The sequence below is a fragment of the Schistocerca piceifrons genome, chromosome 1 (assembly GCF_021461385.2).
Source record: "Schistocerca piceifrons isolate TAMUIC-IGC-003096 chromosome 1, iqSchPice1.1, whole genome shotgun sequence".
Classification (NCBI taxonomy): Eukaryota; Metazoa; Arthropoda; class Insecta; order Orthoptera; family Acrididae; genus Schistocerca; species Schistocerca piceifrons.
In genome coordinates this window covers 144,707,836-144,732,829 of record NC_060138.1, presented here as the reverse complement: position 1 = coordinate 144,732,829, position 24,994 = coordinate 144,707,836, and the positions used below count along the sequence as shown (strand labels likewise).

The 24,994-nt window shown below is 41.3% G+C and overlaps 1 protein-coding gene across 1 annotated transcript in view; it reads left to right on the top strand.

Moving 5' to 3' along the window:
• Positions 1 to 24,994, top strand: part of LOC124794803 (esterase FE4-like) — a 107,628-nt gene that overhangs the window by 62,072 nt on the left and 20,562 nt on the right. Inside the window, exons 8-9 of the mRNA XM_047258463.1 lie at positions 6,485 to 6,650; positions 18,656 to 18,788. Coding sequence (XP_047114419.1) covers positions 6,485 to 6,650; positions 18,656 to 18,788 — 299 coding nt within the window. The remainder of the gene's footprint in view (positions 1 to 6,484; positions 6,651 to 18,655; positions 18,789 to 24,994) is intronic.

The following is a 24,994-nucleotide window of genomic DNA, read 5'->3' as shown; positions in this document are numbered from 1 at the left end:
ACTAGACTTGTCATTCGTATTCGCTTCCTCAATATGAAGCTAATAATGCAAGAGGAAGCAGCAACTCAAAAGCAAAAATTCCGGCAGTGGCATTCTTCATATACTACTAACATCTAAACAAGTAAATAAACTTTTATTATTAATAATTGCACTTATAAAAAGTTAAGTGTGCTTAAAAGAGCCACTAGATGTGCCAGCCGCTGACTCACTTTGCTCCTATAGTGACGTCACTGCGCCAGCCAATCGCAGTCCATTTCACTTTGGGCCCAACCTTCCTTTTAACAATCCCGCTACACATTATTTATTATGAATAATATTATGTCTGTGCATAAGTGCGTATTCTGTGGGTTTATTTATCGATTTTAATTTTTTATTTGTAAATCACTATTGCTGTTTGTATTTATATATTGTCATTGAGAGACAGTGAGTCGAGCTGTGGCCACTAGAAAATGGAGTGCCAAGTGGAGAAATCGGAACATTTCTGACATTTTCTTCTGTTTGCGTTTAATAGAGGGGTGACAGCTGCCGAGGTTCAAATGGCTCTAAGCACTATGGGATTTCAATTACTTGTTTTACGCACTTTTGTTTCCCGAAAATGTGCATCAAGCCGGTCATGCGCGCCATCTGTGTGCTTCTTGCCGTACTAACTGCGGCACCTGTATCTCATTTTGTAATAGCAATGTTAGTGTGCGCACCAATACAGATATTGTGCCACGTGCGGCTCGTAACGCAGATTTGTAAGCGTGGCCTTATCTTCTAATGCCACGGCGGAGCCAGCTGATGTGCTCAGAAAAACACACGATAACCGTCGAAAATTTTTCCGACGTTTGTTTATACGTTCTCGTTGTTATTCTGGCTGTTTTTCACTAGATCCACTTCATGGTTGATGTTTCGTGACGGACGGATTATGTATGCGTTTACTTTGGTGTCTACTTTATATCATATGTGGCTTGATGGGTCACGTATCCAATACTTCTAGGTACATTTTTATTAATTTTAGTTCACGTTGTCTGCATAGTGGTGCAAGGTAGGACCATGCCCTTTCCCTCCATTTGTATCTGACACAATTTTGAAATGTAGAAAGGTCTTGATCGCAGAACTCTCAATTAAGCGTTTCAAAATTTCGTCATCACACTAAAGATAAAAATCAAACTTCAGTACAAAGCTCACGAAAGTGAGCACGTAAACTAAATACAATACAAATCTCATCTCATGTAGGCATCTTTGACTGTAGCGTCGTCTATCGAATAGAACCAGTGACTCCCTATTCGATAGTCGACAGCACTTTCAAATATGCCTACATGAGATGCGATTTTTATTATATTCAGTTCATGTGCTTACATTCGTGAGCTTTGTACTAAACTTTAATTTATACCATCAGTCTGGTGCCGAAATTTTGAAACGTGTGACGATTAGGAAGGAATTACGCGATCTAGAGCTTTCTATATTTCAAAATTCACAACTTCATCTGACTAAGCACCGAAACTCATTAACGATCTGTAACTGCATGGAATGCCATGTTGACAGTTATGTAACTATAGCTTAACTGCTATAAACAACTGTGAGAGAGAAAATGCTGTGTTATGAAAAACGTGCGGTTCCTGTTTTTTTGTTGCGGTCGGTCTAAGCTATGTTGGGAGGGCATTTACGTATTGTTTCACCATGTACATAATTATAAACAAAAACTGTATGGACAGCAACGTTCTGTTTCGTTTTTTCCTAGCAGTCACTTTTAATTGAAAACCTATGTATTACGAAAGTTATTTTTATGGCTTATCGGCTTATGATTAGAATGCTGTTACGAAATCTGAATCGTCTGGCACCTTGTGATGGTACTCATTCACACGTAGAAATATGCGAACTAATGTCAGTCTGTCTACCGTCCTCAAAGATCTAGCTGCTGGAGTGGTCCTTCTAATATTCCATATACGAATTATCCTAACCGGTTTACCCATTCATTTTAAGCAACTTCATTTTTCAATCAAGGGTGCGTTTTTGGAATAACAATAAACTAGGCTCAATATCAGATATCCAAATGCTACACGATCAGAGTGTTTTTCGCATGGTCAGTTGTATGTTGCCATTTCATCAACCGATAGTTCAGAAAAAGAGTTCATACTCTTACCACACAGTAACAAATAAACGAAAAATGCTACACATTCTATAGTTTAGTTTTTGTGTTAAAAACTAAGGAAACTTTTAAAAGAATGAAAATAAAAAATGAAAACAGTGGAGGCCTTTTCATTCACATTCTACATCATTTACTGTAATTTGGCTTTCCATACCTCTACAGTTAGCGATGTGGCAACGAGGAAGCGAAAATCTGATCCTTGGTACTATTCGCAGGGATATCCGAGATTAAGACATATATTCAACTCCCATACAATTTAGCAACTAAGTATATGTTCTTGCATCCTAAGGGAAGTTAAGCAAGAATCTTTGCATACCATCGCTTTTTAAGGTTCCATACTCACTCCGTAAAACAGGAATCCTTATAGGATCACTTTGTCAATAAAGCAATTAAGTCATTTTTCTGAGACAGGGAGTCTAAAAGGTTCAAAAGGCTCTGAGCAGTATGGGACTTAACATCTGAGGTCATCAGTCCCTTAGAACTTTGAACTACTTAAACAACTAACCTAAGGTCATCACACGCATCCATGTCCGTGGCAGGATTCGAACCCACAACCGTAGCGGTCGCGCTGTTCCAGAGTGAAGCGCCTAGAACCACTCGACCACAACGGCCGGCTCAGGAAGTGTAATATAAACGAATCCTATCGAAAGAAGTAAAGCAGTTTCATTAGGTTTTTAATACACGAGGCGAAATCAGTAAATCCTTATTTTCTAGCCAAGTAAATTCAATGTTAGTTTGTACTTCTAAAGATAAGATAGTGGTGCTTAATTCTGTCACTGACGAAAACTACCGACAGGCGATGTAAAATATTTTACAACGACATCTACTGGTTCTTGGGTGTACTACGAAAATAACAGTTCCATCTATTGTTCTTTGATGTACTACGCCGTCACTAGAAATCGAAACACTAAGCTTATCAGGCTCTTAAAATTTTAAATTACGGTATCTTTATTTGCTTTATCCGATTTTGGTAGAATAAAACCTATATGTTGCCCCAAGCTACTCCTAAGTTAACTGTGAAAAATCTCACGGAAAATAGTGTAGTAGTTTTCGAGATTACGTATTAAAACAGAAAAACAAACCGAGGTGATGGTTTAAGAGAAAACCTGTCATATTTTTTTTCTGTGATACAGTTTTGATGAAATAAGGACTACACGTTGCCGCAAGCTATTCTCAAGTTACCCGTGAAAACCTAATGAAAACTCCTTAGTAGTTTTGGAGGATAGCTTATTCAAACAGACAGGTACGATGGTTTTTGCAGTGTTTTATTAGGATAGATATACACTGACGGTAAAAAGATCGCAGCACCGAAAAATAATTAGTATAAGGTAATGAAATTTCGGGAAAACGTTCGTCTAGATAAAATATTCAAAGGGTCACACGTTAATGTTAGTGCGAGATAATCAATTGCAAATGTGAAAGACGGTTACATTAATAACGGGTGTAAGCGCCAGAATGTTGAATGCAAGCATGCAAACGTGAACGCTTTGTGTTGTACAGGTGGCGGATGTCAGTTTGTGGGATGAACTTCCGGCCTGTTGCACGTAATCGGTCAGTGCAGCGAAGGTTAATGCTGGCCGTGGATGACGCTGGACTGGTCTTCCGAAGTGCCACGCGGGGTAGCCGCATGGTCTCAGGCGCCTTGCCGCGGTTCGCGCGGCTCCCCTCGTCGGAGGTTCGAGTCCTCCTTCGGGCATGGGTGTGTGTGTTTTTCTTAGCATAGGTTGGTTTAAGTTAGTTTACATAGTGTGTAAGTCTAGGGACCGATGACCTCTGCAGTTTGGTCCCTTAAGAACTCACACACATTTGAACATTTTGTTACATCTCTGGCACTGAGACAGAACCAGAGTTCATTGAGAAACACAACAGACATCCAGTGAGCTCTCACTTGACACCACTGGAATAACAAATAGTGGTGGTTTAGGGTCAGTGGAATGCACACTACAGAGCGTCTGGCTCGGAGCTGTCCTTGAAGTAATCGACTTGGAGCAGTTCGTTGTGTCACTGTGGTGGCAACTGCTTCTGCAGATGCAGTATGATGCGCCAGATAGATTAGCCGAACACAATTTTCTTATCTCAAGTGGCTGTCAGGACCCTGGTCTTCTTGCGATCATACCTTTTCCTGATCACTGCTGCCACCAACCATGTACAGTGGTTACATTCCTGCCATGTCTTTCTCTAGTATCACAGATGGAACATTCAGCTTCTCATAGCCCTATCACATGACAATATTCAAACACAGTAAGGTGTTGATAAAAGCGAGTTTGTGTCTTTAAAGGCTTTCTTGACCATCATGAACTCCACCTTCTGTGCTTTCTGACAATTTTCTACACTGGTTTCGTTGTCTATACCAAAATTGTCTTTATAGCCAGTGATTCATTTGAGCAGAGATGAAAATTAGGGGGAGCCAAGTCCGGGCTGTATGCTACAGTGTGCCCAAAATGCAACGGCTGCTCGATACGCAGTCACCTGCAGAAGAGTGGGAAGAGCGGCAGTGGTGGGGGTCGCGCAGAGCGCTGTACGGGAAATACCGAGCGCTGGAAGGGAAGTACCGTTCTAAACTGAAGCCTACACTCACTTCTTGGTAAATATTCAGTGGATCCTCTCCATGACCAAACTTTCACAATGACCATTCAAAAAGATCTGTTACCTCATCTTTAGCTTGTCTCTAAAAAGAACTCCGCCGAAAATGCGGCGATTTATTTTCACCCTGTTTGTAACCATTTGTAACGTTCAGAGAAGAGTAACGAGCAGGGAATTTTGAGTAAAACCGACACATTTCTCTTGCTGCCACGTTAACATTTGCTTCTTTTGCCGAAACACAGCAGACTTCACAGTCTCACCTCATTAACATGTTGTGCAGACGCTGTTGCGAGAGAATTCTGAAACTGTGGTTTATTAAGTGAGGAACTGAGAAAAAGTAAGGTCAGCATCTTATAAAGAAGCACATCCTCGGTACAAAATAAACATGTAATGACTTCACTTATTTTTCTCCAAAACCCTTAGCATTTCTCGTTTCACCAGCTGTTACTGGCTCTTAAAAATTACATTCTTTCATCGTAAAAGTCTGTTGTTAGTGGAATAACACGGTATATAATGCAGTTTTTCACAATAACCATGTGGGAATATACTCTCCTCTTTGTGTGCTATCATTTGCCAAAATCTCGTTTCGATATCTCAAACCGTTTATGAAATACGAGAAATGTTGTGGATATTTCCCTCTGGCTTTATCGCTGGCGCGGTGCGATCGCCAGTTCAATTTTCTCGAGACAGATAGACCTCCAACCAAGAAAATTTCAATATATTAGCCAAATTTCTTACGCAGCAGGGCATGTATGACAGTTATGTTGTGTGGGGTTGCATGAAACCAGGGGAAATCTCTCGCCAGGCACCCCCACTTGACGAAAAAGGCAAGAGGCACTATTTTCTAGCCATCTTTATGCATTAACTGAACACTCAGAACTGAAAAATTAATGTGACACTATCTATGGGCATACTACAGACACTGCCCAGCACATCTGTGAAAAGTTTCATGGGATTCTCACTGGTTCCAATTGCGCGACCGATTGTTCCTTACTTTTCGAATAGCCCTCGTGTATTCAATTTATAGCTTTCACAGAACAATATTAATACACTGACAAGTGACATGAAGGTCTCGTTGAGCTAATGGCGTCCTGTGTAGTTCAATGCTTCAAGAAACCTCGCTAAAGAACAAACGTAGCTATTCAGATTGCAGCTATCATTTTCAGCGTGAACCCTTGGAATACAGATTTAAGGGGCCTCGTACCGAAGTTTGTCACCAGTTTCCTCATAAAAGGACACCTGTCAAGGTTCTGAAAATGAGTGTGGCGGGTATTGTCTTCATTACAAACATCAAACTAAGCTCGCGGAATTCACTTCAACCACGGAGGCAACAGAACCAGTGCTCAGATGATTGTAACCAGTGAAAGATGTCGAAAATCTGTTTTTATACTGTGTGATTAGTTTTATGATGTATATACGCTACATTCAGGTTTAGGAGTTTTTCTGACAACTATTGATTCTTACACCTCTCACGACGATTTTTGACATGAAAAATGCCAAGTTGCCTTACTATTCGTGATGTGCACTAACCGGCAACTTTCCATACTGCTGGCTGAGTAATCAGTTCACAGGCTGTAAAAAGGCATGCGCATACTAAATCCTGCAGACCATGCCTAGTAAATCACTGTAATTTTCAAACCGACTGTCATCTTAGTGTCAGCTTCACCTTTTTCACTTAAGAAAGAAATTATTGAGATGTGTTGTTACGTGATTCATGTATTGTCAGGAGTTGTGTATGCAGTACTTGCTTGGTTCTCGATGTTGTCACAGCTGTTTGGGGACACGGTGTTCACCTATGCTGCAGTCAGGGCGGCTAAAATCCACAGTAATAAGTCTTCCCAGCCAGTGTACTTCTACAACTTCGACAGACCGCGAGAACTTGTTCCTCAAGGACCTCTCATGGGCGAGGCTGCCAGATCCAACGAGAAATTCAAAGGTACTGTGTTTCATATATTTACTTTGCAATGGCTTTTGACACTATGAGTAAGTCAGCATGTATGCTACCAACAACAGACATACAGGAATAGACAGATGAAGACATATACGTGGGTACAGATATGTAGATAGAGACACGGAGATACATAGACAGAAGATATATGACGGAAAACAGATAATGTTACAGCTGTGGACGGATAACGATAGAAAAATGTCAGATATGTAAATGACCGCATACAGGTATATACGAGGGTTGGAACCTAAATAGTGGCAACTATTTATTCACAACCGATACAAAAGAGTTACATGTTTGCGCCTGTTACTGTTCTTCAAAGTAGTCACCAGCGTTATGTAGAGACCGTTGGCAGCGATGTGAAAGGCGTGGTATACCGTTAGCAAGGCCTGTTCTGTTGATGGTGCGAATGGAGCGGTCTACTGCCTGTAGAATCTCTGGAACAGTTCTGAAGCGAATTCCACGAAGTGGTTCCTTCATCTTTGGAGTCAGAGTCACAAGGACTTAAGTCCGAGGAGTATGGTGGATGGTACAGTACTTCCCCACCCTATCGACCGAAAAAAGCAGCCACAGCTTGCGCTGTATGCGCCCGCGCATTGTCGTGCAAAATGATGGGTGGGTTGCAGAGAAACTGTCACCGCTTCTTTCGCAAAGCTGGCCCCAAGTGATGCTCCAAAAATGAACAGTAATACTGTGCATTGACGGTCTGCCGTGGAGGAACGTAGTGCTTTAGGATAACACCATCACAGTCCTACACGAGAATTACCATAACTTTCACCATACTGGGGCTCCGACGCACTTTCGACTTTCGCGGCGACCCATAAAGACGCCATTCGTTTTATTGGCGTTTCAGTTTTGGCTCGTACGATGTGGCCCATGTCGCATCCAGCGTTACGATACAGCGTAAGAAAGCCTCTCCTTCGCGCTCCAAGTGCGTCTGAGCAGCGTCGTAATGCATCCATTTCTACATTTCCGTCAAGCCCATCGTGATACAATTTTTCACATGCCCAGGCATTCCTTCGATTGTGCGCACGTTGGTGATGTGGGATGGGCGAGTCCATTTGCTCGGAAGTAAGGAAGGTATGTCAACAATGTGTGCTATCAGCGACAATAGTAGATTCCATTGCATAGTGTCTCTAAAGCAGTGTTGCCACTATTTAAGTTCCAACCTGCATAGACAGGAATTTAAAGATATAGTTAAGTCGCACAGAGGTGGGGGTAGCCACACAAATGTGGGGTCAGTTGCGGTGAGGTGGCGCCAGTCGCACAGAGGTGGCGCCCCTTGCACAGAGGTGTGGCCAGTCGCACAGAGGTGGGGCCAGTCGCACAGAGGTGGGGCCAGTCGCACAGAAGTAGGGCCAGTCGTGCAGTCACACAGTGGTGGATTATAGACACAGAGGTAGACTTGTAAGTAGAGAAGAGAGGAATGTAGAGATGCAGAAAAAAATTGCAATAAAGTGACAGATGGATATAGAGGAAAGTAATGATGCAAGGAAAGATGGACATGTAGTGAAACATAAAGATATGTATAGAGAAAGACTTAGAGAGAAAGATATGTACAGAAACAATGTAGTAGCATACATACAGAGGTATATAGATGGAGAGGTATGACTACAGGTAGAGAAACAGGTAGAAATATATAAATGTAGATAAAAACGGATAGACACAACGACTGAGCAACATGTACGTATCTTTGTTTTATACTATAATTTAGTATAATGAATTTGTTTACCGGCTGCTTAAAAAACTCTATGCGATTCACTGTCTGAATAGGTAAGTGCCAGATTAATTACTTCATCGTTTATGATCTGGTGGGAATTCCGAGTCTCGATTCAAGGAAAGGAATATATAACACACTACATTGTTTGCACCCTGACTATACTGCGGTGTTTCATTTATTGTGCTTGATTCCGAGTGTTTCCTGTGATAATCCTGTCTTCATATTTTCTCCCACTTTTGATAAGTCTGCATGTGGTAATAACTGTTTATAAGCGTAAAATTTTCAATTCTGTACTTGAAAGTTCCGTCAGGACTACAGCTCCATATTTTGCATGATGGGCTTTAGCAAGAGAGTTTAAACAGAAGGAGATTTTGGAGTCGCTCCAGAATTATTTTCCATCAGATATTGATACACAAAATGACGATAATAGATTATGAAATAGATCACCATCTTGAAGCATTCGGATTTAACTACTCTCAGGCCAAATAAACTAAAAGTCAGACCACAGCATATTCCAGTCATCAAGAATATACTTCCACTTATTCTACAGAAACTGCAGAAATTAAATTTGAAGATAGCAGTGAGAGCAAGAAACATTTACAACCGTTTTCAGAAAAAAAGAGCTAAGAAAGGTTTTTCACTTTCAAATGAATGTCAAACCTAAAATCTTATAGTTCGTGGCCAGATTGGTTTTCTAATCGTCGAATATATGAAAATTGTGCTACTTATAATATAAAATCAAGACTTCAGCCCGAAAGCCGTAACTAATAAATCAAGACTTCATTTAAAGTGTTTCCAACGCAAGGAGTTTTGTGTCACTCGGAGGAAAAGTTGCTTCTCGTGGATAATGTTCGTCGATGAGTGCGCTATTATGAAATGAGATGACTCCTAAATCCCATTTTGAATAAAACAAAAATAGGAAAAAAGAAATAAAGTTCTTATGTTTTTCTATTTTTGTTTGTACTAAAATAATATCCAACCGACTACAGTGACATAAAAAAAACTGAGAAGTGTCAAAGTTAGAGAACAAAAATTAGGACCATAAAGGCTATGGGATTTCTGCCCCTTTTCATTTTTATCGCCTTCAGCAAAGACTTATTAATGCGAAAACGCGCCGTTCAAAAGTTCGGAGGAAGGCAAGGGCGAACCATCTTCAGCAGTGCAATGCCTGGATAAGCACAAAGGGCGGCAATACGTTTCTTGACACAGAATAAATTTTTGAAGGGAAGAATACTGATCGTTATGGTAAAAATCTGTTGCAGCAGAAGAGCGTAATTATTTTGGTAACTGACGTCATGTCGTAGGAAGCTCTGATCTCTATCGTTTCAATTTTAGGTTGGTGCATAAGTTCGTAGACTTTTGGTTCTTCTTGTTGGCCTGAGAATGGCTGAATCCGAATTCTTCAAGAAGGTGTTGCTATGGTTTTATCAAGCGATTGGCTTTTTTTATTTGTAGCTCATGGTTTCTGTTTGATTTTAAAAATTCTTATTTTGTCGTTTGGAGATAGAATGGAGCTGTGAATGCTAGAAAATTGAATGCCAAGTGGAGAAATCGGAACGTTTCTGATATATTCTTCTTTTTGAGTTCAAAAGAGGGGTGACAGCAGCGGAATCGGCCAGAAACATTTGCGCCGTCCGTGGAGGTAATGCCATTAGAACATTAGTAACTCTCCACGTTCAGGAACACCTTCGTGGTTTGATAAACATAGGTTAAACGCATTAATCCACTATGATCTACGTCACTGCACTCGATAACTGGCAAATGTGATGAACTGTAAACATTCCACCAACGGCGACATTTGCATGCAATGGCGAAGGTTCAAAAATCGGGTGTTCTGATATCGCTTGCTTCAAGTCAAAATCACAAAAATCAGTGGGTGGCCATATGTGCATCTGTGTTTATTCGTCATCAGTTGGCTCGTGAACAACACCTACCATTTACATCCTTTAGCGTTACTGATGATTGGAAATGATGTCTTTACGGCAACATAAGGAAAACAAAGGAATGGTTGAGCCCAGATAAAGCAGCAACTCCCCGTACAAAGACATGCACGCATACACAAAAGATAATCTTATGCATCTGGCGGAAAACCTTCTCCACTCTCTGACGAACAACCTTAAAGAACTTCCTTTCCGGATGAAAATGCGCTCCAAACAATGCTCGACAAGTTCTTAGAGTGAAAACCACGTTATTTCTAATCGTCGAATCTAAATGTTTCTCTAGCGTTGCCAGATTATTGTAAATAGCGAAAGAATGTTTTATTGATGACTAAAGTCTCAGTTAGGTGTATCTGTTGTGTTTATTTAACTTACGCAAAAACGCAACGAACTTATGCACAAACCGAATGAATAAATAAACACCGTCTCAATCACTTCATTTATCACCGAATACCAGTTTCAATCTGCGCTGCAGATCATCTTCGGGTCTGGCTCAAAAAGGGACAGTTTATTTATTGTAATTCTTTTTTTAGACATAAAAATACCTCTGCAATGGGTACTCACCAGAAGACCCTTTTGCTGGCGTTCTTTCAAACAAGTGATTGTTAGACACTTTGTGTTATAAGGTAACTGATCCGAGAGTTTGGTTGCAACGTAATCTATTTGTTTCTGAAAAAAACTCAAGATTAATGAACGTAATTTTTCTTAAGCGTTATAATTATGAACATTTTGATCTAAAATTAATTTCCTGCGGGATATATATGCAATGTATGCCAATAAAGAGATATCTGCAAAATGATTATGGGTGAACGGTGCACATTTTTGTCAATGTTCACTGACAACTACATTAAAAATTGTTTCTACTTAGAAAGATCAAAAATTGTTAATTTTTATTTACTGTAACTACAGTAAACAGGACAAAATAATTTTTGATAGCTATAAGGGCAAACGAGCATCTTTACAAAAACATAAAAGCTCTTGGGTCCATCCCAACTGTCTGAAAAAATACTTTATTCAATTTTGGTCTGGTGCAGCAACGGTAGTTCAACGTTACAAAAATAGAAAACAGTCTCTTTTGCAAGTGTTATTTAATAATGAAGCGTTTCACGCAGTTAGCTCATCTTCAGATTATCTGTAAGTAGTAACAACAATCTTGTTGCACAACATTTTATTCCCGAACCTATCTTGCAGCGATCGATGGATCAGTTAAGCTAAAGGAGAGAAGTAAAGTGATACACTTGCCTTGAACAGAGGAGGTCAATTCAGTCAAATTTAAAACCACTGATATGACAGTGTCACAGTGAAAAGCGCAATATTCAAATAAGGACATAGGAAAGGCTGAAATGGAAAGTGAAAACCTCTCACTTAAGGACGTAAAATTACAACATCAATAAGAAATTAGATCTGTGTAAGCGCTGGATTAGGAACCAAGAAATAAACTCAACAAATCATGGCAATATGTGGTGCGAAGATAGGTTGGCGATCACAACCATGTACCACTGTGGTAAACAAATACTACTGTAGACAACTCGTATGCTGACGCGAGAACGCCGTACGGTGGATTGACGTGAGACCGAAACTTAATTAAAGTGCCGATTGGTGGTGCTAATAATAAAAAGCGATTGAAATAAAGTAAATCCTGAACAGAGCCAATTAAAGATGATGAGATAAAATAAAATACTCTTTAAAGATAACACAGGCCAACGATAGAAAAACGTTTTTGCTGAAACTACCTTACTTTTATGTTTTTTAGGGTGGGGAATCCAAATATGATACTTGAAAAACTGTATCACCCACCATTTCTTCACGTTTTACAATTACATTTATTAAATTAAACGATTTCTTCAAGAATTTAACAGCTTTTACACTGTTAAAATAATTTAAAAAGGAGGTTAATGAATGTTGATGACGTTAGTCGCACTGCTGAAAACATTTGCTGGCAAAAGAAAGGTAGATTCTATTTTTGTGTTAACAGATGGTGTTTTGTTTACTGCCAACCTAACCTCACTTTCCCATTTCCTGTACATGTGCTCAGTACAATATCTAATCGTGGTTGTAAAAACCCTGCTGACAGTTTTGCTATATTTGTGGTGAATTTGTGATTAAAAAACACCAAAGATCATTACAGTCTTTGTGAAAAAGATTTATCTATCATACTTTGTATCTTAACTTGGTGATCAAGGTAAATCTTGGGTGCCACATAAGGTGTGTTATGTGTGTGCTGAAGCTCTGAGGAAATGGTCCAAAAAGGAGAAAAAAGTCTTTAGATTTGCTGTTCCTATGATATGGAGCGAGCCAAGAAATCATTCCGATGATTGCTACTTTCGTAGTGTTGATATTACTGGTCATAATTCGAAAAACAAGAGGGTAATAAGTCATCCTACCCTTCCCTCCACCATCTGACATGGTGCAGATTTGCCAATTCCTGAACCACCAGATGATTTAAATTTTATTCCAACAGAAGTATTTTCTGATGTACAATGTAATTTAGATGAACCGGATGACGATGAATTCCACTGTAATACAGAAAGTCTAGAGCCCAAATTGTTTACTCAGACCGAGCTTAACGATTTGGTTAAGGATCTGGGCTCAACAAAAGAAAAAGCTGAATAGCTTGGCTCTAGATTAAAAGAAAAGAACTTACGGGCAGTTGGAACCAGCATCTACATGTATAGAAAGAGACAGCAGCAATTTACCAAGTTTATTCAACAAGAAAGTGATTTAGCGTACTGCTCAGACATTCCCCATCTGATGAATGAGTTTGGTAATGAATACAAAAAGGAAGACTGGAGGCTGTTTATTGATTCATCCAAAACTAGTTTAAAGGCTGTTTTGTTACACAATGCTAACATGTATGCATCTATACCTGTTGGACATGGTGTACATATGAAAGAAAGCTATGAAAAACTAGAAATAGTGCTAAATAAAATAGGCTCATGGTTGGATGATATATGGCGATCTAAAAGTAACATGCATGCTCTTTGGTCAGCAAGGTGGCTTGACCAAATTTCCATGTTTCTTGTGTGAATGGGACAGTAGGGACAGGGATCAACACTGGTGCGGAATAAACTGTCTTGTGAGGGTGTATTTACAACCTGGTGAGAAGAACATTCTATGCAAAAACTTTGTAGATCCAAAAAACATACTCCTACCACCTCTACATATGAAGTTAGGCCTAATGAAACAGTTTGTAAAGGCTTTGCCTAAAGATGGACCATATTTTAAGTATCTCTGCCAAAAGTTTCCACACCATTCAGAAGCTAAACTAGAAGAAGGCGTCTTTGTAGGACCTGACATTAGAAACTTGATGTCTGATGTTAACTTTGAATCCACAGTGACATTAAATGAGAAAGAAGCATGGGTATCATTCAAGCAAGTCGTTGCAAAGTTCTTAGGACATGAAAAAGACCCAGTATATGTTTGTACTATAGCTACAATGTTAAAGAAGTTTAAAACTTTAGGATGTTTAATGAGCCTGCAAGTTCAATTTTTGAGCAGTCACGTTGATTACTTCCCGGACAATGTGGGAGATGTTAGTGAGGAGCAAGGAGAGCGTTTTCACCAGGACATTAAAGTAATGGAAAAAGGCTACCACGGCCGCTGGAACACCATTATGATGGTGGGCTACTGTTGGTCACTTCACCGAAAAGTTCAGCAAGCGACTCATCGTAGAAAAAGCTACACAAGAAGCTTCAAAGAAAAAAAGAGAGAGAAAATGCAGACCAATTCAAGCTGACAAGTGAAACATCTGTTAACTCATATCATTGTTTTAAGTAGCTTACTGTAAATACAAACCATGTTTATGTTGTAACAAAGCATTTACTTAATTTCCACGTTTACCGTATAGCATAGGATTTTTATACTATATAGTAAAAAGGATGGTTCTCGAAAACTATGTGTGATGCAACAAAACTAAGGCTAGATTTGGATTCAGCTCATAAAAATCTATAAAGATCAGCTATCAAAGTAAAAAAAAAAGTTTTTCAAAAAGAGTTTTTCTTTGGCCTGTGTAACATGAAGATGTGCTAACCGCGCGAGGCGCGTCATGATTAATAAACATTTGAAACAGCGACTGTTAGCTATTTTTGGAAGATGGTTTACCAAAATTCTAATGAAATATAATGAAAGTGAATAAAATATCTTATCTAAGAGAATTATTTCCCCTTCTTTGTTAAAAAATATTTTTTATTCAGTCGGCAACTTTAAAATACACGACAAATAATAATAGACCTAAAACTGAATCGTTAGGATTTCAGTATTACAAACCAATTTAGAGAACTCTCGCTTACCTACGTACTGTCAAGAAATTACTTAAGGCAGATATTCACTTTTTTTTGGGTCATCAGTCTTCTGACTGCTCTGATGCGGCCCGCCGCGAATTCCTATCCTGTGCCAACCTCTTCATCTCAGTGTAGCACTTGCAGCCTACGTCCTCAATTATTTGCTGGATATATTCAAATCTCTGTCTTCCTCTACAGTTTTTGCCTTCAACAGCTCCCTCTAGTAGCATTCCTTTCCACTCTGATTCTGCGCAGAACCTCCTCATTCCTTACCTTATCAGTCTACCCAATTTTCAACAATCGCCTGTAGCACCACATCTCAAATGCTTCAATTCTCTTCTGTACTGGTTTTCCAACAGCCCGTGTTCCACCACCATAAATGCTGTACTCGACGTACATTCTCAGAAATTTCTTCCTCAAATTAAAGCCGATGTTTGATATTAGACTTCTCATGGCCAGGAATGACCTTTTAGCCATTGCTAGTCTGGTTTTCATGTCCTCCTTGCTCCGTCCGTCTCTCGTTATTTTACTGCCTAGGTAGCAGAATTCCTTAACTTCATCTACTTCGTGATCATCGATCCTGATATTAAGTTTCTCGCTGTTCTTATTTCTAATACTTCTCATTGCCTTTGTCTTTCTTCGATTTACTCTTAGTCCATACTATGTACTCGTTTGACTGTTCATTCCATTCAGCAGATCATGTAATTCTTCTTCACTTTTACTCAGGATATCAAACTCATCAGCGGATCGTGTCATTGATATCCTTTCACCTTGAATTTTTATTCCACTCCGGAATCATTCTTTTATTTCCATCATTGCTTCTTCGATGTACAGATTGAACAGTAGAGAGGAAAGACTATATGCGTGTCTTACACCCTTTTTAATATGATCACTTGGTTCTTGGTCGTCCACTCTTATTATTGCCTCTTGGCTATTGTACATATTGTATAAGACCTGTCTCTCCCTATAGCTTAGCCCTATTTTTCTCAGAATTTCGAACATCTTGCACCATTTTAGATTGTCGATCGCTTTTGCCAGGTCGACAAATCCTATGAACGTGTCTTGATTTTTCTTTAGTCTTGCTTCCATTATTAACCGCAACGTCAGAATTGCCTCTCTCGTCCCTTTACTTTTCCTAAAGCCAAACTGATCGTCACCTAGCGCATTCTCATATTTCTTTTCCATTCTTCTGTGTATTATTCTTGTAAGCAGCTTCGATGCATGAGCTGTTAAGCTGATTGTGCGATAATTCTCGCACTTGTCAGCTCTTGCCGTCTTCGGAATTGTGTGGATGATGCTCTTCCGAAAGTCGGATGGTATGTCGCCAGACTCATATATTCTACACACCAACGTGAATAGTCGTTTTGTTGCCACTTCCCCCAATGATTTTAGAAATTCTGATGGAATGTTATCTATCCGTTCTGCCTTATTTGACCGTAAGTCCTCCAAAGCTCTTTTAAATTCCGATTCTAATACTGGATCCCCTATCTCTTCTAAATCGACCCCAATTTCTTTTTCTATCACATCAGACAAATCTTCACCCTCATAGAGGCTTTCAATGTATTCTTTCCACCTATCTGCTCTCTCCTCTGCATTTAACAGTGGAATTCCCGTTGCACTCTTAATGTTACCACCGTTGCTTTTAATGTCACCATAGGTTGTTTTGACTTTCCTGTATGCTGAGTCTGTCCTTCCGACAATCATATCTTTTTCGATGTCTTCACATTTTTCCTGCAGCCATTCCGTCTTAGCTTCCCTGCACTTCCTATTTATTTCATTCCTCAGCGACTTGTGTTTCTGTATTCCTGATTTTCCCGGAACATGTTTGTACTTCCTGCTTTCATCAATCAACTGAAGTATTTCTTCTGTTACCCATGGTTTCTTCGCAGCTACCTTCTTTGTACCTATGTTTTCCTTCCCAACTTCTGTGATGGCTCTTTTTAGAGATGTCCATTCCTCTTCAACTGTACTGCCTACTGCGCTATTCCTTGTTGCTGTATCTATAGCGTTAGAGAACTTCAAACGTATCTCGTCATTCCTTAGTACTTCCGTATCCCACTTCTTTGCGTATTGATTCTTCCTGACTAATGTCTTGAACTTCAGCCTACTCTTCATCACTACTATATTGTGATCTGAGTCTATATCTGCTCCTGGGTACGCCTTACAGTCCAGTATCTGATTTCGGAATCTCTGTCCGGCCATGATGTAATCTAATTGAAATCTTCCCGTATCTCCCGGCCTTTTCCAAGTATACCTCCTCCCCTTGTGATTCTTGAACAGGGTATTCGCTATTACTAGCTGAAACTTGTTACAGAACTCAATTAGTCTTTCTCCTCTTTCATTCCTTGTCCTAAGCCCATATTCTCCTGTAACCTTTTCTTCTACTCCTTCCCCTACAACTGCATTCCAGTCGCCCATGACTATTAGATTTTCGTCCCCCTTTACATACTGCATTACCCTTTCAATATCTTCATACACTTTCTCTATCTGTTCATCTTCAGCTTGCGACGTCGGCATGTATACCTGAACTATCGTTGTCGGTGTTGGTCTGCTGTCGATTCTGATTATAACAACCCGGTCACTGAACTGTTCACAGTAACACACCCTCTGCCCTACCTTCCTATTCATAACGAATCCTACACCTGTTATACCATTTTCTGCTGCTGTTGATACTACCCGATAATACTCATCTGACCAGAAATCCTTGTCTTCCTTCCACTTCACTTCACTGACCCCTACTATATCTAGATTGAGCCTTTGCATTTCCCTTTTCAGATTTTCTAGTTTCCCCACCACGTCCAAGCTTCTGACTCGAAGAACGTTATCCTTTCGTTGATTATTCAATCTTTTTCTCATGGTAACCTCCCCCTTGGCAGTCCCCTCCCGGAGATCCGAATGGGGTTCTATTCCGGAATCTTTTGCCAATGGAGAGATCATCATGACACTTCTTCAATTACAGGCCACATGTCCTGTGGATACACGTTACGTGTCTTTAGTGCAGTGGTTTCCATTGCCTTCTGCATCCTCATGTCGTTGATCATTGCTGATTCTTCCGCCTTTAGGGGCAATTTCCCACCCCTAGGACTAGAGAGTGCCCTGAACCTCTATCCGCTCCTCCGCCCTCTTTGACAAGGCCGTTGGCAGAATGAGGCTGACTTCTTATGCCGGAAGTCTTCGGCCGCCAATGCTGATTATTTATCAAAATTTAGGCAGTGGCGGGGATCGAACCCGGGACCGAAGACGTTTTGATTATGAATCAAAGACGCTACCCCTAGACCACGGCTACAACCCAAATAGTGATGTATTAATCGTGTACTCTTCTTTTTCGATTCTCATCACTTTGGTCTTGACAGTGCTCAGCTTCATTCGAAACTCTTTACCTACACTTGCAATATTCCCCAGTTCTTCCTCCGTTTCTGCTAGCATAGTGATACCGGCATAGTACTTGATGGTTTTTATTCTTTTCCTCCAACTACAAGTCCTTTTGATTTTCCAAGGCTTCATTGATTAGCTCTTCGGCATATGTACTGAAAAGTGCTCGTGATATACAACGACCTTTCTCACACCTTTTCCAGTACTCATGTCTTCAATTTCATCTTCTTCTTCTCCAACTACCATTTTCTGTCCCATATAGAGTTGCTTTATCATCCTTCTGTCTTTCCAATCTATCTCAATGTCTTTTAGAATCTTCAACAGCATACACCAATCAGTGCTGTCAAACGCTTTTTCGCAGTCGAAAAAACAAACATATCTTTCTCTGTTCACTTCCAAAAACCTTCCTGAGATTAGTCTGATGTCGTCGTTCCACTTTAAATCGTTCCGTAGACACGTATAATGGATGTGACTGCTTCCAGTTCTCCATACTTCTCATTACACAATAACGGATCCCTCCACATATTTATGCTTGATACGTTACATTTGTTTATGCTGAGGCTTGACTGGCGATCCCTGTACCAAACAATAAATGACAGTGTGACAGAGGCGTATGCGTTCATGGAGCCCTTATCTATCCACTCTAATTTTAGGGGGATTTACGAATGACTCATTTCGTTGCAGCAACCAGCCATGGGGCAGACTTGGCGTTCTTGTTCCGCATCGCTATGTATGGAGAACCGCCGGAGAAGGATTCCGAGGATGGAAAAATCGCCATGAAGATGACTCGCCTTTGGACCAACTTCGCCAAGACTGGGTGAGTTTTGGGATACACACTATCTACGTTTGCGTACAGTTCAATTCTGCTATGGGGCGCTAGTCACTTAGCTACAAGTTCCACATATCATTTGAAGGAGTTTTTATCGCAATAATACGGAACTAGTCAGTTTACAAGATATTTGACAGCACTGACTGGTGTATGCTGTTGAGGGTTCTGAAAGATACTGGGAGAGATTGGGAGGATAGAAAGCTGATAAAGCAACTCCATATGGGACAGAAAGTGGTAGTTACAATTCGTCCATGGAATAGAGACAGTTATCCAGAAGAAATGACTTTAGGTTAACTTTAAAACTTTCTTTGCTATCTGTCAAGCTGTCTGTGTTATTAGGCAAAGCATTCAAAATTTTTGTTGATGCATATTGAACACCTTTCTGAGCCGCTGACAGCGTTAATAATGAGTAATAGAGGTCATTTTAACAAATTTGTTCTATGTAGCCTTTTTGTCTGTTCCTTTGGTGCAAATTTTGCTGTTGATTATAAACTAAGTTAGAGACTTGAAACTTTCAATATAGCTCAGAACTGGCTATGTAATTTTAACTCGCTTTCTTGGCTAGTGTATGGAGGGTATTTTGTTTACAACTACCATTTTACAATGAGCTAAAGACGTAACTTTCAACATAACTCAGAACTCTGTGACGATGCAAAATTAACCCGCTTTCGTTGCTGGTGTGTGGTGGAGTACTTTGTGCACCACTGCTATTTTCCCCTTTTCCTCCTCCATTTGCGAATGCCTCTGGGTGAGAACGGTTGCTGGTAAGTCCCTGTGTGAGCTCGACCTACGAGATCATTCTGTGAAATAATCGTAGAAGAAAGAAATGTGTTGGTTGGCTCAGGTGAAGAGAAACTGAAATAATCCTGAAATTTACCACATGTCTTTGCGGGTCTCTGTTGTAATATCGAAATATTGGAAGTCGACTGAAAAATTGGACACACAAGATAAACAGCAGAGAATAATTATTTAAATAGAAATCTTTTTAAAATGGATTAAAAGATATAAAGTACTTACTCTTACCCCCACAGTAATATGTACTTCTGAATTTTTAATAGCTATGATAATACTTTCAGAATTTAAAACAAAAAACGTGGCGTGTACGCTGTACCAAAGTGATGCATGAATAGTTCATCTCTCTACTGTTATCTGTTGCATGAGCTCCACATTCTCCGTTTTAAATTGTGCGAGTATTTTCACAGCTTTTAAAAATAGCACAAGCACAAATTTTCACTACTGCTTTTTTTGTGGAATTAGGAATGTGTATTGGGTTAGGAGAAATTATTTTATAATTTTTAGTCCGTTTTAAACATTTGTTGTGATAAAAAAATTAATTTAAATAATTATTTTCTTCTAGAGTTGCAGATATGGGTCTCACTACTCTTCTCAGATTGTGATGTATTATTTATAACCTATTTCACTAAAACACACACACACACACACACACACACACACACACACAGACACACACACACACACACACACACACACATACACACACACACACACACACACACACACACCCACACACACACACTCACACACACACACCTCTGTAAGTTACGAAGTAATAGGCGACCGAAATATTTATTGCGGTAGGTCACCGTAAGAAACGTTACACTGTCAGCGGAGCTATGAACGTAGTTTATTGTGTTATTATCCAAAGAGTTACAGCAAAAAGATACAATTTTCTAAATGGAACAATAGTTGTTTCTATCAAGCACTGCAATCAGTAACGCGAGCTATTTATACATCAATTTAAATTACATTCATATCACTTTTAGTTTGGGAGCTACAACCCATCAAAGTTTCAGGGGCAGATACCACACGCTGTAGATAATACATGGCTGTGTGGTAGGTGATGGATGTTCTGGCGGTGGGAAGTTGATTTAAATGAGATGTTCAAATGTGTGTCCATGTTCCTGAACGCACAATGCAGTGCGCCTTCTAAAGGACCTGCGGACGAGATGTAACATCACCGGTGTCACGGAGCAACATGCGTCCTCGATGCGCCGTTTTACATCATCTGGGGATGTGGGATCAGTGGCATAAAGAGGATCCTTTAGATATCCCCGCAAAAAGAAATCTAATGGTGTTAAATCGGGCGACCTTGCGGGCCATGAATGAGGACCATGGCGCCCCAACCACCTTCCTGCAAACCTGTTGTTTAGTTCTTCCACAATAGCACGCACAAGATGGCCTGGGTGACCATTGTGCTGCATCCACATATGGACTCTCGCGTCTAGACACACATGTTCAAGGAGACCACCCAAACTGTCGACTATAAACGCGCGATGTAACTCACCTATCAGTGTACTTGGGTAGTAGTGTGGACCGATGATTTCATCCCCAAGGATTCCACACCATACATTACTAGACCACCTACGTTGACGGTCGACGGGTCGGACCAACCGAGGATTGTCTGCGACTCAGTAGTGCACGTTATGGCGATCCACTGCACCATAATTTGTGAACGTGGACTCATCAGAGAACATAAAAGCTTGTAAAGACCTCAGCGTGAAATTACGCATGGCCCATTCACAGAATGTAACTCTCGCACGGAAATCGTTACCATGCAGCTCCTGAGTCAGTGACTGGTGAAATCTGTGGACGTGTACTATACGCCACACAGATGTGACACTGACACCAGCTACTGCAGCAACAGCTCTTAAGCTGATATGAGCTAAAACAAACACTTCCCTCTCATCAAAAAATGGTTGAAATTGCTCTGAGCACTATGGGACTTAACTTCTGAGGTCATCAGTCCCCTAGAACTTAGAACTACTTAAACGTAACTAACCTAAAGACATCAAACACATGTATGCCCGAGGCAGGATTCGAACCTGCGACCGTAGCGGTCGCGCAGCCCTCTCCTCACTTCTTGCAGTTCTTCGTCTGCGGCGCATTACCAAGCTGCCTTTTTCCCGAAGTCGTTGTTCAGCACGTAAGAACGTAAGGGCTGCCGGAGCTCTTCGCCTAGGATATCTCACGGCGTGCGCCATGGCTGCTTCAGTGGCATCGTATCGGCACTCGCCAAGCATCAGCAACATGTCAATGTACGCTTTGTTCGTGTATGCCATCTTCATCCGATGCCAGTAACTGTGGTATATTGAGCTCCGTTTGTGTGCCTCGAACTGTAGGGTATGCGGCCGTGTGCGGCGACAGTCGGCAGTATAACAGCGTATCGAGGAAGCTTCTCGCTCACTGACACCGGCAACATTACAACTCGGCCGCACCACATTTAGAAGGCGCATTGCGTTATGCGTAGCGTGTGTGGTATCTGCCCCTGAAACTTCGAAGGGTTATAGCTCCTAAACTAAAAGTGATAGGAATGTAATTTAAACTGATGTATAAACAGCTGGTGTTACTTATTCCAGTGCATGATAGAAACAACTATTGTTCCATTTAAAAATGTATATCTTTTTGCTGTGACTCTTTGGATAATAACACAATAAACTAAGTTCATAGCTCCGCAGACAGTGTAACGTTTCTTTTGGTGACCTACCGCAATAAATATGTCAGTCGCCTATAACTTCGTAACTTACAGAAATGGAAATGTCGTGTGGCTAGGGCCTCCCGTCGGGTATACCGTTCGCCTGGTGCAGGTCTTTCGATTTGACGCCACTTCGGCGACCTGCGCGTCGACGGGGATGAAATGATGATGATCAGGACAGCACAACACCCAGTCCCTGAGCGGAGAAAATCTCCGACCCAGCCGGGAATCGAACCCGGGCCCTTAGGATTGACAGCCTGTCACGCTGACCACTCAGCTACCGGGGCGGACGTAACTTACAGAAGCAAACACATTAAGTGAAACACCCTCTATATATAGTCCTAAGAGTCGGCAGGTGTATTCTCTGTGATGTTTCGGCAGCTATTTGCAATTTCATTTTTCCAGTGTGTAGTGGGAGTCGGCCGAAGCAAATACTGGTGATCTGGTCTTTGGTGTGACGGCCAGTGTCGTCGGAAAGCCCCGGTCTGTTTCCCGTTGCAAACAAAATGAATATTACGTGCCCATTCGACAGAGCGATCCCAAATTAGTCTAGTGTGCTATTCGCTGGTATGAATTAACACTGACGTCACAACACGATGAATAACCAACACTGCAGCAGCGATAGGACTGCTCTGGCTCGCACTGACTGCTACCGCCGTGCAGCAGCGCTATTCCGCCGTTGCTGTAGTACTGGTTATTCTTTGTGTTTTACTATCCATGTTAATTTATTGCGACAACACGGATGTCGCACTAGACTAATGTGGGACCCGTCTGTCGAACTGACACATGATATTCAGTTTTGAAAATCATTTTGATTGTGATGGGAAACCAACGCCCCCTTTATGTCTACAATGGGCATCTCATGAAAGACGTGATGAGCAAAATTTGTTTGGGATGACTCCAACTACAAACTACAAAAACTAAATTACAAATATCTACCGATACATGAGAGAAAATGCGCCTGACGACCCGCAGGAGATGCAGCTAGAATGCCGAACTCCTTGATAACGTAATATTAAGATTTGCAAAGTATATCAGAAGGTCAACTCATTTGTTTCCAGGAGCATCAATTTGAAGAGTGAAAGCAGCTGAACTTAGTTGTTTGAGCAGCTCAGTAATATGCTTCTCAGTACAAATCGTCATCAGTGGGACGAATGATCGCATAAGCCTCCCCCCCCCCCCCCGCCCCCCCCCCCCCCCCCCCGATGCACGCTATAGGTAGTCTAGTATTCTCTTCGCGACTGCTACGCAAGTCGGACAGCGGTCAGTGATGTATTGTCTGTGGCATCGTAATGTAGTAGCTTGTGTTCGTCTTTTAACAAGTTTTGTAGCGCAAATCGTTGTCGAAAAGACGACAGGAGTTGTTTAATTGTTTAGTTTTTACTTATTGTTTTCATTCGAATTTTAGGAGTAGAATGGAGTATGCCTGTTGTGTGGAGGTGATTTAGAAGCTTGCCCCAATTTGCGAACAACTGAAGACACAACTGGCCACGTTCAGGCATCTATCGGCTGCTGCCTCGGGTTGTGGCATCTTTGGGGAAAATGGCGCTCCGTGAGCACCTGAAGTGACGCTCGTTCCGCCCATGGGCTCTGTTGCCGATATACCTCACAGCGCACACGACACAGGGGAACCACGCTCTCCCTAGGGTGAGTGGCAGGGGCTGTAACACAGTATGAGATTTTCACTCTGCAGCGGAGTGTGCGCTGATATGAAACTTCCTGGCCGATTCAAACTGTGTGCTGGGCCGAGACTCGAACTCGGGACCTTTGCCTTTCGCGGGCAAGTGCTCTACCAACTGACCCAAGCACGACTCACGCCCCGTCCTCACAGCTTTACTTCTGCCAGTACCTCGTCTCCTACCTTCCAGACTTTACAGAAGCTCTCCTGCGAACCTTGCAGAACTCCTGAGAGAAAGGATATTCCGGAGCACTTGCCCGCGAAAGGCAAAGGTCCCTAGTTCGAGTCTCGGCCCGGCACAAAGTTTTAATCTACCACGAAGTTTCAGGCTGTAACCCGTTCGCGTCGATCGAGGTGGAGAGCGAATGTATGACTCGCCATCCGGACTCACCCATTCATCCTACAAGTGGCTGGTCCTTCAGCAGTGTCTGAATAGGCACTCGGTGGAAGGGATTTACTAGTTATCGGGAGGTCAAATATCTGGCACGCTATGGAGCGCTCAGGGTATTAGGGTCCATCGCTAGAAGCCGTATGTGCACTTGGTACGTCTACTGCATATCCTCACCCGAGATGTGGAGGCGATCCTGCCCGCGGCTGTCGAGGATGCAGGGTACAGTCATGAGCGAGTTTTAGCTCATGTTTCAACCACTGGCCATTGTGATACAGGTTCTGAGACCATCCTCAGTTCGTATGAGCGTCTGGAGGAAGTGGTAAGGACCATTGGCCTTGCTCGTGTAATGCAAGCAGAGTTTACAAATTGCAGCATCGTACCCAGAACTGTTGGAGTCCTTTGGTTTGGAGCTAAGTGGAGGGTCTGCACCAGGAGCACCGACAGTTCTGAGACGATCTTGGTTGTAGATTTCTGGACTCGTTATTGGCTGGAGAATTGTAGCATTTCAATTGGCAGGTCATGGGTGCTTTTTAAGCTAAGCTACAGTTTGAGGTTACGTGATAAGAAGTAATACACAGAGATCGATAACAGATAGGTAAAGACAGTTCGATGATTTCAACAGTATATTGCCG